General features: G+C 41.1%; 3 protein-coding genes across 3 annotated transcripts in view; 1 reads left to right on the forward strand and 2 right to left on the reverse strand.

The window, feature by feature from the left end:
* Positions 1 to 578: 578 nt before the first annotated feature.
* On the reverse strand, positions 579 to 2,020 carry LOC134176512 (uncharacterized). Its single transcript, XM_062643183.1, has 2 exons — positions 1,183 to 2,020; positions 579 to 1,120 (listed from the first exon to the last, which is right to left on the reverse strand). Exons 1-2 carry the CDS (start codon positions 1,931 to 1,933, stop codon positions 579 to 581), a joined length of 1,293 nt encoding a protein of 430 aa, XP_062499167.1. The 5' UTR covers positions 1,934 to 2,020.
* Positions 2,021 to 2,660: 640 nt separating this feature from the next.
* Positions 2,661 to 9,748, reverse strand: LOC134178182 (uncharacterized). The gene is made up of 8 exons (XM_062645001.1): positions 9,561 to 9,748; positions 9,367 to 9,505; positions 7,600 to 7,655; positions 7,132 to 7,543; positions 3,558 to 7,060; positions 3,438 to 3,494; positions 3,323 to 3,377; positions 2,661 to 3,258 (listed from the first exon to the last, which is right to left on the reverse strand). The coding sequence occupies exons 1-8, from the start codon at positions 9,630 to 9,632 to the stop codon at positions 2,777 to 2,779; spliced, it is 4,776 nt and encodes a 1,591-aa protein (XP_062500985.1). The 5' UTR covers positions 9,633 to 9,748; the 3' UTR covers positions 2,661 to 2,776.
* LOC134176521 (E3 ubiquitin-protein ligase CHFR-like) overlaps positions 9,700 to 12,821 on the forward strand; it is a 3,163-nt gene continuing 41 nt past the window's right edge. The window contains 18 exon segments of the mRNA XM_062643192.1: positions 9,700 to 9,916; positions 10,015 to 10,111; positions 10,180 to 10,225; positions 10,317 to 10,377; positions 10,454 to 10,552; positions 10,606 to 10,673; positions 10,741 to 10,851; positions 10,854 to 10,871; positions 10,929 to 11,027; positions 11,089 to 11,167; positions 11,247 to 11,311; positions 11,366 to 11,735; positions 11,794 to 11,877; positions 11,947 to 12,020; positions 12,221 to 12,308; positions 12,367 to 12,483; positions 12,543 to 12,618; positions 12,697 to 12,821. The exon segment at positions 12,697 to 12,821 is cut by the window's right edge and continues 41 nt beyond it. Coding sequence (XP_062499176.1) covers positions 9,832 to 9,916; positions 10,015 to 10,111; positions 10,180 to 10,225; positions 10,317 to 10,377; positions 10,454 to 10,552; positions 10,606 to 10,673; positions 10,741 to 10,851; positions 10,854 to 10,871; positions 10,929 to 11,027; positions 11,089 to 11,167; positions 11,247 to 11,311; positions 11,366 to 11,735; positions 11,794 to 11,877; positions 11,947 to 12,020; positions 12,221 to 12,308; positions 12,367 to 12,483; positions 12,543 to 12,618; positions 12,697 to 12,733 — 1,674 coding nt within the window. The 5' untranslated portion in view covers positions 9,700 to 9,831 and the 3' untranslated portion in view covers positions 12,734 to 12,821.

The following is a 12,821-nucleotide window of genomic DNA, read 5'->3' on the forward strand; positions in this document are numbered from 1 at the left end:
ACGAACAGATGGACGGGCAGACAGCTAAATAAACGAACAAGGAGAACCGTTCTATCATACTATGCGCATGTGCAACACTACTCATGACAGCAGATATCCAACAAAGCAGAGGCAAAACGAAGAGAAACAGAAACAAGCAAAATTTAAACGAGCTCGCAAATAGGAAATTAGGTAATCTTGAAAGCCCTCCGATAATTTACTAGATCCGCTCGTCTAGTTAGTCATCATAATGGCCGGGTACCGGTCTCTTCAGCATCATGATCACGTCATTTTGATCAAACTCATCTGCCATTGCCAGTGACTTGCGAATTACTGTGTAGACCGTGTCCAGCTTAGTAGTGGCTTCGTTTACTACAGGACAATATCCTACTACTGAACGACAAGGGACATCTCTAGATACGGCAATATTGAAATCTGTCCATGAAGGCACCAGTTGGCTTTCTTGAGATATACCGAACGCGGTCTCGATCTCTTCCTCTGTTGCTAATCGGCAAAGAATCCAAGTCATGTCGCGGCGCATCGATTCTGCCATGTGAGTCGACAAACACTGAGCACTATCCAGTGCCGCGATGTCTATCTCAGTCGAAGTAGGACCTTTTCTTCGACCCGCATTGCGCATTGTAGTGATCAAGCTCCACAGGCGAAGGGTGCGGCTTTGATGGCCCTTTTGGCAACGGTACGGCTACGTCGCAATTGCGAGAAGATCGTTGTATAACTATTCCATTAGTGCAATGGGTGGTTCCAGCTCCGGTACGCGTCTCTTCCATGATATCATTGTTGTCCCAACAAAACACGGCTGGGACATTTGAGATGATATTTGAAGGGAGTTGAGAGTTTCTTGACAACCGATTTTGTGCAATAGCTGTTTCCAGCCGCTGAAGCCGAGATACGCTAATAGCATGGCCAAAACGATTTAGTAGTTGTACAAGCTGAGTGCTGCCAGTCAAATGGTGAACAGTGACTGGCAAAGACAGGTGTTTCGGTGGCTTAACTCTTCCAGTCATACAGCAAAAAATAATATCTTGAGCTATGGACAATATACGGCGTTTATGGTAAGGTGAAGTAACAGTGAGATGAGAAGAGAAAGCAGATGATAATTCATTTTCACTCTTTTCAGGACCTAGAAAAATGTCAACAAATGGACCTTAGATGAAAGCATCAACCTACAGAGTCAGTGCTTACCTACGACAAGCCAAGCAAGAAAGTTGAACAAGGCGGCAGGAACCGATCGAACGACGTCCGAATTTTCGAGATCTTGTGGTCCTGGTGGCCATGGACTAGAGGGGATATCTAACATGACGTTCCTCAGACAGGCGGCTGTGTGGAACGCATCCGCAACATCTGTTTGCGAATCTCTTGGCGCAGTCCAATCTATATCAATATCTGCAGCTGAAGAACCATCTTCATCCTCTGTTTGAGAAAGACGCGTGTAGTAAAACTCTATAAGGCGAGCACGGGAGATGTCAGAAGCATACACAAGAAAGCCAACAGACTTGATTTTGCGATGGCTAGACTTCCCAAACTCTAACCGGTCACCAAAATGGTTCTCGAGACGACGCTTTAACCTTTCACTACGGTACTGACCAGGTTGGATATCTGAATCCAAATCCATCAAAGTACGCTCATACATCAACGTCACACACGACAGACCTAATACTTCATGTTGATGGATGATTCGCTCTTCAACAACCTCAGCAAGACTAGTGAAAGCTAACTCATAAATGGTGCCCTTGTCACCTTGTCCTGCTACACCTGATGCAACTTTCTGTGCTGCAGTCAGTTTCTTCCTAGGGGTGTATTCTGAGTAGCAGGATCGGTGGTACTGAATTTCCAAAGCAACAAAGTCTTTAGAGACACGAGTTAGAAGCAGCATGTCCTCGTCGTTGTAAATTTCCGCAGATCTATGTATTGCTTCGGCAGCTTCCTTAGTCATGCATCTACTTAACTTTTCTACCTTTCTGCGTTTGCCAGTATTGTCTCTAACCTTTTTGTCAACAGCCTTACAGAAGAGACATTTCCCCGTAAACCCTCTTGCTGCTGCCGCTGCGGTACTTCTACTGCTTCTGGGCGGAGCTGCAGAGGTCACTAGACAGATCTGCTGCCGTCACGGTGCTGCTACGTTCGAGCTTGTAAACACTACTAAAAACGCAGTGTTCATAGAACTTAAATCAGACTGACCTAATCTTCGCTCAGAAACTCTAGCCAGATGAAACTTCGAAGTTTACATTTGGCAACATGGACGGTGGAACACGCCACGTGGCTCGCTCGCATTCAAACCAGCCATTCTGGAATCACCGCGTAAACTTGCTGCGTGAAGAAATATCCTCCAAGATACAAGGGAAAACTCGATCAACTCTTGGTCTTGTGGACATGATTTACCTGGCAGATTGCACAGACATACACTGAAATCTAGCGCAGGGCGCTTCATAGGCAAGGTAAAACCATCTAAAGTGTACTGCTGGTATTCTGCGTCTAAACTAGCTAAGTCTCGATCTTCAAAGTCTTCGTAAACACTCTCCATTGCCTTCAGCAGCTCTTCCGCGTTAGGAAATCCCCGGATGTTGTGTCGTCACGAAGTGACTACGCATGCGTAGCAACCGGCCACTTTCTGTCGTCAAATTGGACAACTTGCGACCTTTTTTCATGTTGCAACATTCGGAATTCTATTTCTATGCTTATTTTCATTTGATCTAAGGTGATAAACCTTTGTTGGACGAGGGAGGAAACGTAACTCTGCTTTTACAGCACTTTTCCTAGGCTGGCCCATAGATTATATCTAATAACAATAATAATAATTATAATGATTATTATAAACATTTATTGAAGGCATAAAGCCAGCAGCAACATTGTGTCCTGACACTTCAAAGTTTCCAGAAGCGTTTATTTCATCATAAAATTCGTTGCCTCGTCCAAGATTCCACAACAACAAATTTGCAATATCAAATCTTCGTATTGCACGAAGACCCTCAATTAAACTGCCAATGATGGCTTTGTCTCCATATTCTTCAGACCACTTCTTTAGAAGGCATTTGAAAGGACTGTCACAAAGTATGGGTGGAGGAGATTCTCTAAGCAGGCATTCCCACAATCCCCTCCAGTTCCCCTTTCGTTGTCCAACAGCACTGCCAGCTGATGCACTCCCACAAAGTGGTTGGTCAGGACAAGGTTTCTCAAGCCAAGGTTCCTCGTCATCCAGGAGTGCTGCAACAGCCGTCAACAAAGGCTTAAGTCGATCTTGGGTTAGATGTTGCACATTAACTACAATCCAATTATACAACTCATAAAGATTTCAATGCAATAATGTGCCAAACTTAGTTAATACCTGATAGATAATTAGGCTTGGAGCTGCCTGTCCTCTGAAAACAATCATGACCAACCTACACAGTCAATTTTCAATACTAACTGTACATACAGTAGCTTAACGTAATTAATGATACTTTATCATTTCTCAAACTAGCTTCAAACTGATCAGAGTCTCCTGCCCCTTCTGATTTCTGCATTAAAAAGTAGTAGATTGAACAAATGGTAGGTATGTTTTCACAATGAACCAAAAGTACCTTTTTGTCTTTAAACCATAAACCAAACATTTCCGGTGTGACCATCACTTTCTCATCATCACTCTTCAACACACGTACACCTGAACGTTTCTTCTTGACTTTATAAAAGACAGAAGAATTCTGGTCTTCATTAAGATATCCTTTCTGTAGCTTTTCTAAACCAGGTAGATCCACCCTCAACGTGTTTGCCACCTTGAATTGGACAATATTTCGAGCTTCGTCACAGTAACTGGCAGAGTGACTGTCAAACTGGCAATCAACTATGTACATTGACAATTGCAAATATCCATTTTGTAAAACCAAATGAAGTCTGTGACCTTCAGCAACATTGAACACACCTGCTCGATAAAATAGCTGTGGCAAATACCTATACTTATTCACTAGATGAGCCAACAAGCGAGTAACAAGTTGTTCAGGAATTCGACATTTCGGAAGACGAAACCAGAGGTGAGTAACTTTCTCTTTTACCTGTGAACAATCCCTATCAAGGAAATGTTTACTTGGACGCAGCAGAGAAGGTACAAAAAACGCTTCTACTGTCTCTAGACCTGGAACAGGCAAGCTCTCAACACTAGAAGACATGAGTTGCTGAGATGCATCGCCACCAGATGTTCTTTTTGCTGGCAACATAAAAGGACATATAAGATCATATGATTCCATCAACTTTAGTATTTTCTGGTTCATTTCTTCTGAGCCTTCGAGTAGATACAATGCAAAAGAAAGTGTAAGAATGCCTTTCTGCTGCAAATCAGCCAAATCAGGCCAAAACCTACAATTAATGTCATTTTTCCGGTGTATTGTCAGTACTTTGCAAAACTGTTCAGTCATCCATTGTGGATCAATGACTAATGACTTCTGATGCGTATCAAATAAGACCACAGGTCGATGAAGCACCACACCCTTTCTACTCAAAAATGCCACAGCTTTGTCCAAGTCTGCATCACCTCTAAACAAGTTCAGCTGAGTGGCTAAGTGTATCAAATCTGTAAAAGACACAATCTGTACTTTGCTCCTAAGTTCTCTGATAACCATTGCAAGCTGAAACCATCGAACTGGTACTTTTTCTGTTTTATCAACAGCCCGTTTCTCAATAACATTCTTCAATACCCGAATACCTTCATCCAAATCTGTTTCTTTGCCTTTACCAGACAGTGTATTGTCAACACAAATAAATTCCCTGCCATTTTCACGACAAAGAATGTAGTCTTCATATGGCTTTCCATCTACCATTCTTCTCACATACTCAGACTGCTCACTTAGCAAACAATCTGAAACCTTTTGAGCTTGGTCCTTATGGGTTCCAACAAGGCACATACCAGGCATGCTACTACTTTGAGAAGTTATAAAAGCATGGGACAACCATTCTTCCACAATTTCCCAGTTAGTCATGTGAAGCGTGCCCCAAACAAGTTCAAAAACTTCCTTATATATAAAAGATGAACATTCACAAGAATCCTGAAGACGAGTAGAAGCATCAAATACTATTAATTTCAGTGCCTCTCCGTCTAAAAAAGGAGCATGGCTGGGTTGGTACACAGTATGACCTCCATAATCAAACACTGACACAAGAATTTGATGGTCTTGACAGTTCAGTGATAATTCTCCTCGATGGTATTGTCCTATCAATTGTTTTACTTCATCAGATATTTCGTCTGGTGATTCAGGCTTCACTTTAGATAGCAATTTCTTCACAAATTCCTCCGTAAAGTCACACTCTTGTGTCTCTTGAGTCTCAATGCTGCCACTTGTTTTGGTTGTTGGCTCAAGCTGTTTCAATGTTGTCGTTGTTTGGGTCTCTTGATTCTTACTGTTCACCGAATCCACCTGTACGTTTGAACTCGAAATCTCACTAGAGATAATTGACAGATGATTACCTTTTGGATTTCGTCCTGACCTCAATCTTTCAGCAATATTTGAAGCAATGAAATGATTACATAGTTGAGTTAAGTCTTCACCTTCTTTGGACACTTTCCAGTCTTTCAAATGACTAACAGTAATATTCATAGCTTCCACACCCTGTGTGCTTGATAAAGAACTTATGTAATGCTGTCCAGTCAATGACCGTGTCAGACTTGTCTTACCGACTCTATCTCGACCAACAACATCAATGCGAAGAAAACTTACTTCAATGAAGCCACCAACAGTAAATTCATGACAATATAAATGCAAACAAGGATCCTGTGGAATGTACCCAGAAGAAGACAGAAAGCTTGCCATTTGGCTATCCCTACTTTGTAATTTCTGCTTTGAAGCAACTTTTTGTTTTGAAGTAGTAGAAACTCCTTCACCTTGAACAACCAAACTATTTATAGATTCCTTTTGAGATGTAGTGCTAAGCTGATGTCCATTTTCTTGTTTCTGTAATTCTGTCTTTAGTACACCATTGTTCTGATGAGAAAATGTCAATGTTTCTTCACTTTTCAATGTCAACTGACCCAAACCATTTCCTTTCTCAGTTTGCATTGATTCAACTAGACTCATACTAATTGCCAGACCAATTTCATGTTCATTAAAACCATCATTACCCAACAAACTGGTTTGCATATCTTGCTCTAAACCTAGACTACCTGCACTCTGAGACTGTCTTGATCGTGACTCTTGCAAGGACAATTTCAAAGCCTTCTGAAGGTCATCATCTTCCTGCAATGTTCCAGCTCTTCCCTGCGAAGGCGTGTTTTCATCATATAAATCTTCAATGCGCAATAGGCCTGCCTCATACATTTGTAACAAGTTGCCTTTGTAAAATTCATCCTGTGGAACACGAAACTTTATAAACTGTATGTTCCCATCACTTGGGACTGACAAATTCGACTTCATGTGGTCACTAAGAAATCGCACAAATGTAAGCTGCACACCAAACTCTTTGCTGTCATTGTATTGACCTAACTGAAATCTAGAACAGTGATAGCGAGCTGCCTGAATGGCATCCAAATAAAGTTGAGTGAAAATGTTAGGAACAGTCCTAGTCACTACAACAAATTCTCGTGCCTCATTTCTAAATATTCGTGCTTCCATTGGATTCAGTCCAACACCAAACTTGTAAAATCCTGCACTCCATCGAGAGTTCAAAACGGCAACTTTTCGATGAAAATCAAATATGAATATAATGTGTGGTTCTCTTAGTTGAAGATGACTTCGAACATCTCGTGAAAACTGATCTGCTTCTCGTTGAATTTGTCCATAACTTGCACCCCCTACACTAGCTGGCACATAACCTGACCTTACTTCCTCAAGACTACGTTGAACTTTCTTCCTGATCTGTTCAAAAGAGGACTTTAAAGCATTAGTAGCTCCACCAGCTTCTGAAGAAGGCCACAGCTTCAAGTCAACTGCAGCTGAGTCAATATACTGAGCTACAACTTCAGAGAGATTTGATATCCCATCTGTCATGTATTCATGATTCAAATCGTTACACTGAGCACCCAGTACTTGATAAGGTATGCGTGTCACCATAAAAAACAGATGAAATGCAAACTGTTCGATTAGAATAACTGTTTGTTGAGCTAAATAAAATCAATATTAAAAATAAAATCTCAAATAATTTACAACGACTGATTGCTGCACAGTGCTGTACCTGTGGCTCTGTTAAAAAAGTCACCGTCCACAGCAGATAAACCTGATCCAGAGCTTTGCCAAGATTGCAATGCTGGATGAAGATGTAGCTGTTCTTCTGGTTCTCTAGACCAGTTGCTTTCTGACAAGCCTGCAGAATTAGTTGAAGGAAATTCGCTAGCAACTCTTAAAGTATGTCCAGATTGAAATCCTGAAGATGTGCTTGAGACCGACTGCAAAAAAGGCTTGTTCCTTTGTAAGGATTCCGAATGAGGTACAGTAACAGAGTGCGCCTGATTAGCAGTCAAGTGTGAACCCAAGCTAGTCATATGCCTTGTAATATGCAAAAACTGGGGAAACGTCACAATTGCTTGACAAAAGAACCGTGCTATTGCAGCTCCATGTGGTGTTAAAGAAACAACCATCTCACTTCCCTAATAAGCACAAACTATAAACGTTCTGCTTATCAACATCAGCCACAAACATTTACCGCATCAATGGCATCCAGATCCCGTAGTACGGACACAAAAGAACCTCGTACAGTGTCTATTATTACAAGCATATCAATAACACTGTCAGCATTGTCAGTACAGTCTTTCAGTACATGCACTGCTACTTTACAATAAGTATGCAGTCCATTCATACCTATCTATAAAGCTAACACTTAAGTCTAAACAGTTCAATACTATTTGAGCCGAACAGCGTTAAAAGTGTCCACCCAGAAAATAGACTGTCTTATACCACGTTCACACTAGTAGAGCACGTGACGGATGGTGACGAACAGCTCTCCTTAGTGTTCACAATACGTGTACCCTTTCTGATAATTACCATTCCTGCACTGCATGATTACGTCATCCTTGTTTTGCACTTCACTGATTGGGTAACAGTACCCAATCATTTCCTGCTGCGGTATGTCAACTTCCAACCGAGCGGACAAAATAGAATCATTCTATCCGTCCACCAACGCTCCGCAAGCAATCCGTCCGTCTCGAGCTGCGCCTGATGTGGTTTGACGGAATGGAATAGATTGCTTCCATCGCATATTGTGTGTGAAACAGCCTTTGTGGTAACCTTGAAGAAAATTTATTTGGTCCCACTCAGTTCTGAAGTTGCTAGTGTGAACGTAGTATACTTAGAGACATAACCTATAAGATCACTGGAAGAACCTGACAACAGACTAACTCATTGATTTAGCAAGTAGAACTATACAAAATAACATGCAGGTCCATATATATGCAGGTTCTGTAGCAAAGATATTCATCATGACTAAAAATGAAACTGTCCTAAAACATCATGCACGTGATGTTGCATACGTTACAATGTCATCTACTTAGAATAACAGTGATGGGTACTTCAATATAAAATATCAGCGTGGCTAGAGTACAAGTACCAGTACTGACACTGTTGTTGTTGCAGTACCAGTAGGTAGCACGTTGCCCTTAGGCAATGTAGAGATAGAAATAGCTAGTGTTAAATTAGGAAGGAACTCCAGTAACCCCAACTCGTCTCATGAACTATACATAACACTTGCTGCTGACTGGTTCTTCCACCGACCTTAGACAACACAGAAGCCGATGCTACCACCCCTACCAATTTGTCTCAACTCCTATTGACAACACCAGCAAAGGTGGTGAACATTGTATTGCCGACTGGGTGCTCCTGCCCCACCAGTTGCTTCACTCCCCTCACCCTAGAGCCTCTATTTAATCCAATTGGCATAATCTAGAAGATGCTGGAGTAGTCACAAGACATCACGTGCAAAAAAGCCAGGTTGGGGATAATACCGCAATGAACATTTAGAAGTGAAAATGAATTCCAAGTGCATAAGGGCAATGCAAGCTACCTACCAGTCCTGCAACACCAAGTGTCCATACATTACCAGTGTACTCTAGCCCACAATTATGAAATACAGTACCAGTATATCAAATAGCAGAGATTATGTTATAGTAAACAAGTGGAAAAGTACGACAAGACTCACAGCTAGAATGTTACTGTAAACTTTGAAAATAATTTTTATGTCTAGAAATGTTTTCATCACAGTCTTGTATCACCCACTATTTCTCCCCTGCCCTCAGCTCTGCAAACCAGAACATACCAACCAAGTAAGAGTCCTTAATTAATTAACGTGTAACTCTACAATACATTTAAGAAAAAAGCCACAAAATTCATGCATTCACGTCGACGTCACCAACAAAGCAACAATACTATATCGGTTTCGGTTTCAACCATAGCACACTAAAGACTTCGTTTGCCACACCTTTCTTAATAGTAAACCTGGTGCTTTCTTGCGTTGCCGTGTCGTGTTTCAGCATGTTGTCCGCTAGTCGCACCAACGCCTCAACACTCGTAAACACCTCAATAACGGTGAGTCCCCCTTGAGTGCTCATTTCCTTCTCCTACGAATCAAAGAATGCACACTTTATTCGCATACCAATATCATCAAGCACTCACTATAAGTCCTTTGTATTTCTCTACAAGGTCTTTTGTACCCGCATGAGCAGGAAAAAAGCTAGACGAAGCCATGGCTTTTGCTGCAAGCCTCCTGCTCACAAAATATGCAGAAAACTCAGTCCACAACACGACACCAAGACAGTTGCCACTCTAAAAAGCGAAAGTTTGAACAACTGTGGTTATAGCATTTCCTAGCGCGTTAGTTGAACCCCGCCTATTATGCCGCCTATTATGCTCGCCTACCACGTGATGGTTAATACGTATCAGTATCATGTCGAGCTGGGAGCAATTGGTGGATGATGTTGGAAATCGTTACGATTTGTGTGAAGAGAACATAGTGATCGGAAGAGCAAGAGGTAAGTTGCAGGCCTCTAGGGTGTTTCACTGTAGTTGTTGCTTATCTGCCTCATATGAAGACTTGTTCTGCTGATGAGATCACTAATGTTCTCTCTAGAATGCAACATCTCTCTCACTTCCAACAGGCTCGTTTCTGCTCGCCACTGTAGAATATTTAGAGACAGTGAAGGAAAAGTTTGGCTAACAGACACCAGGTTTGTGTTTATTAATTAATTAATTAAGTAGCTAGACTATAACATTCTACTTAGAATTTCTTACTCAGCACGAATGGCACGCTGGTGAATGACAACAAGATCACCAACGGACAGGTGAATTTAGTAACCAATTACTGTGCTAGATAGACTGCTGGTCTACGTGTAAGTTATTAATTAAATACTTTATTTTGATATTTATTAATAGAAGGTACAGCTTTTCAGTGGTGATGTCATTAGAGTAGTTTTTAAGAGAGGCGATGATAGAAGTGAGTTCTCTGGTTGAAATCTACCATCCTGTGAGTGTGTTCTGGCATCTGTATGGTATGTTATTCTGCTTGTTAGATGTGACTTATCGATTTGAAGTTGTACAAGACCAAGAACAGACATTGGAGATGACACAGGAATATGATGAAGAGGAAGATGACACAAGCATAACAAAAAGTTTTAATACAATGTTTATGTTATCATATTGTATCACATAAATTTGTGCCCAGAAATACCTAAGCACAATGTCCCTGATCCTTCCAATACTGACTGCTGCACAGATGACGCTGCAGTTTTGGTATTGCAGTCTACTTATCATCTAAGCCGGCATACCAATATGTGCTTTAATTAACTCTTATCCATAGGATTGTACCGAACCTCTCGCTAAAGTTGCTCGTCTAGATCAATTAATAGGTAATCGTGTTGATGCCAAGAACAAGTCTAACCCAACAAAAGATGACATGGAGGAATCTCTCATATATGTGGGATATGCAAGGTTGCACAAGTACTACTACTCTATGTTTCTATCAGATATGCATGGTCTTTTTTGTAGGAAATACTACACAACTGTGTCAGCCTTCAGCCTTGCATGCACGCTTTCTGTGCTGGTTGTTATTCGATGTGGATGGAAAGATCTACAGATTGTCCACAAGTGCAACTACACCAATTCCCATAAATCTTTTAGACAGTAGATATTTTGTTATGATGAACAGTGTAGAGGCAAGGTACAGAGAGTCAGCAAGAATCACATTGTCAACAACTTAGTCGATGCTTATCTCAAAATCCATCCAGGTGCCTATGAATATGAATTATTTATACTTTGGTGAACTGATTCGAAGAAGAACCCAAGTGTGATATTGTATGTTTGCAGAGAAGAAGCAAAGTGATGATGACTCGAAGGAGTTGGATGCACAAAACAAAATAACTGAAGAAATGGTTGAATCAGTACCAGCACTTCTTGTTGTCTTAAAATCAACAACTGTCCTCTAGATGTATCCAAAAACTAAACGAGGTTGGTCAGATGACGAATATCATGATAGTGATGAGGACAGTGCAGAAGATTCAGACACGCCTCTTGATTCTGATGACAGTTCAACTGCAGTTGCTGCTGTGATTCCTATCAGTCAGCCTCCTCCTATGAAATGTCGTCAATGTCCAGGATATTCTGATACAACAGTAACTTCATCTGTAACTGCTTCAGACTCTAGCTCTTCTTCTAGTGCAGCTGTTATTGCGATCACTGCTCCACCATACACTTGTAATGTTCCAGCAATTCACATTATCTGCCACTGCTGCATGCAACCAATGCCAAACTGTGCTGTTGTTATGCCAGCAGACAGTGTAGTACCAAAACAAAAATGTATGAACGTTGCGTTATTTGTGTTCACATTGACTACCGCTAATTGTCTGCTTGCCAGGTGATGTCTGCTGTCAATCCTACTGCCATCTATACTGGGGCTGTAATGCTTTGAACTGCAGAGGTTGTTTGGGCCGTTTCTCTGGTATTTCACTTTAGTCTTCATATCGTGTGTCACCTTGAAGTACAAGGTACTTTGTTGTTGTTTCTGTAGAAATTAATCTATCGGACACTCATCTAAATGGGATTTTAAATAAAGGCAACATATATGAGTCAGATGTACTAAAGGTATCATCGGTTATTGTCACACTCAGTATAGCAGTCCCCTTGCCTATTATGGATAATTAATTAACATTAAACAGTTCAGTCATCCTCTTATGAGATGAAAGGTGTTACTACGCATACAGTGCAAGGGTTGTTGCAATATGTACTGTTAGTCCAACCACACCCTGCACTGCTGGTGTTGCAGCAATTGTCTTCATCTACAGGATTGTCTGAAAGCGAAAGGGCTAACGATACGCGATGTATTAAAAGATTGTGCAGCCAAACTAGACAATGGTGAATACCAGAACATAGGTAATGTACACGTTGTTGGTTACCTAGTTATTATTTGCTTAAACTGTTATGTTCACAGGAGCTACACGAGTTCCACTTCGTTCCGATACTACAATCTGCTATAGATGCTGTCTGACAAAATTTCAACAGCTCGTCTATTTCTATAGGAAAGATCTTCCTGTAGAAGATTTACCAAGTAGGAAACTCTATTTGTTACCACTCGACCAAGCATCTCATGTTTAATGCTCATTCCAGTCGAAGTGGTCAGTCGACCCGACTGTTACTGGGGCAAGAACTGCCGAACGCAATACAACAAGCCACACCATGCCAGGTCTTCCCTACATTCAAAGCATTGCTCATATTGTACAACAAGGTTATACAAAACATCTTGTCTTTGTTTGATTTGCAGACATTTCAATCACATCTGTGAGCAAACTCGATTCTGATAAGATGGCGCTATGGTTGTTTGAACATCTGAAGAGATTTGCGTTAGTAGTTACTGTCATGCATAAAATAGATCTCATGGGCAATGTA

The sequence above is a fragment of the Corticium candelabrum genome, chromosome 1 (assembly GCF_963422355.1).
Source record: "Corticium candelabrum chromosome 1, ooCorCand1.1, whole genome shotgun sequence".
In the NCBI taxonomy this organism is placed as follows: domain Eukaryota; kingdom Metazoa; phylum Porifera; class Homoscleromorpha; order Homosclerophorida; family Plakinidae; genus Corticium; species Corticium candelabrum.

Excerpts from the sequence above, each read along its gene's own strand:
- LOC134178182 (XM_062645001.1), bottom strand. The coding sequence starts at position 9,632 with ATGGCTTCGTCTAGCTTTTTTCCTGCTCATGCGGGTACAAAAGACCTT. Across the intron at positions 7,061-7,131 it reads CTTTTTTAACAGAGCCACAG|CTCAACAAACAGTTATTCTA; the intron begins GTACAGCACTGT and ends GATTTTATTTAG. Across the intron at positions 3,259-3,322 it reads CAAGCCTAATTATCTATCAG|TTAATGTGCAACATCTAACC; the intron begins GTATTAACTAAG and ends ATTGGATTGTAG.
- LOC134176512 (XM_062643183.1), bottom strand. The coding sequence starts at position 1,933 with ATGACTAAGGAAGCTGCCGAAGCAATACATAGATCTGCGGAAATTTAC. Across the intron at positions 1,121-1,182 it reads TCTTGCTTGGCTTGTCGTAG|GTCCTGAAAAGAGTGAAAAT; the intron begins GTAAGCACTGAC and ends ACATTTTTCTAG.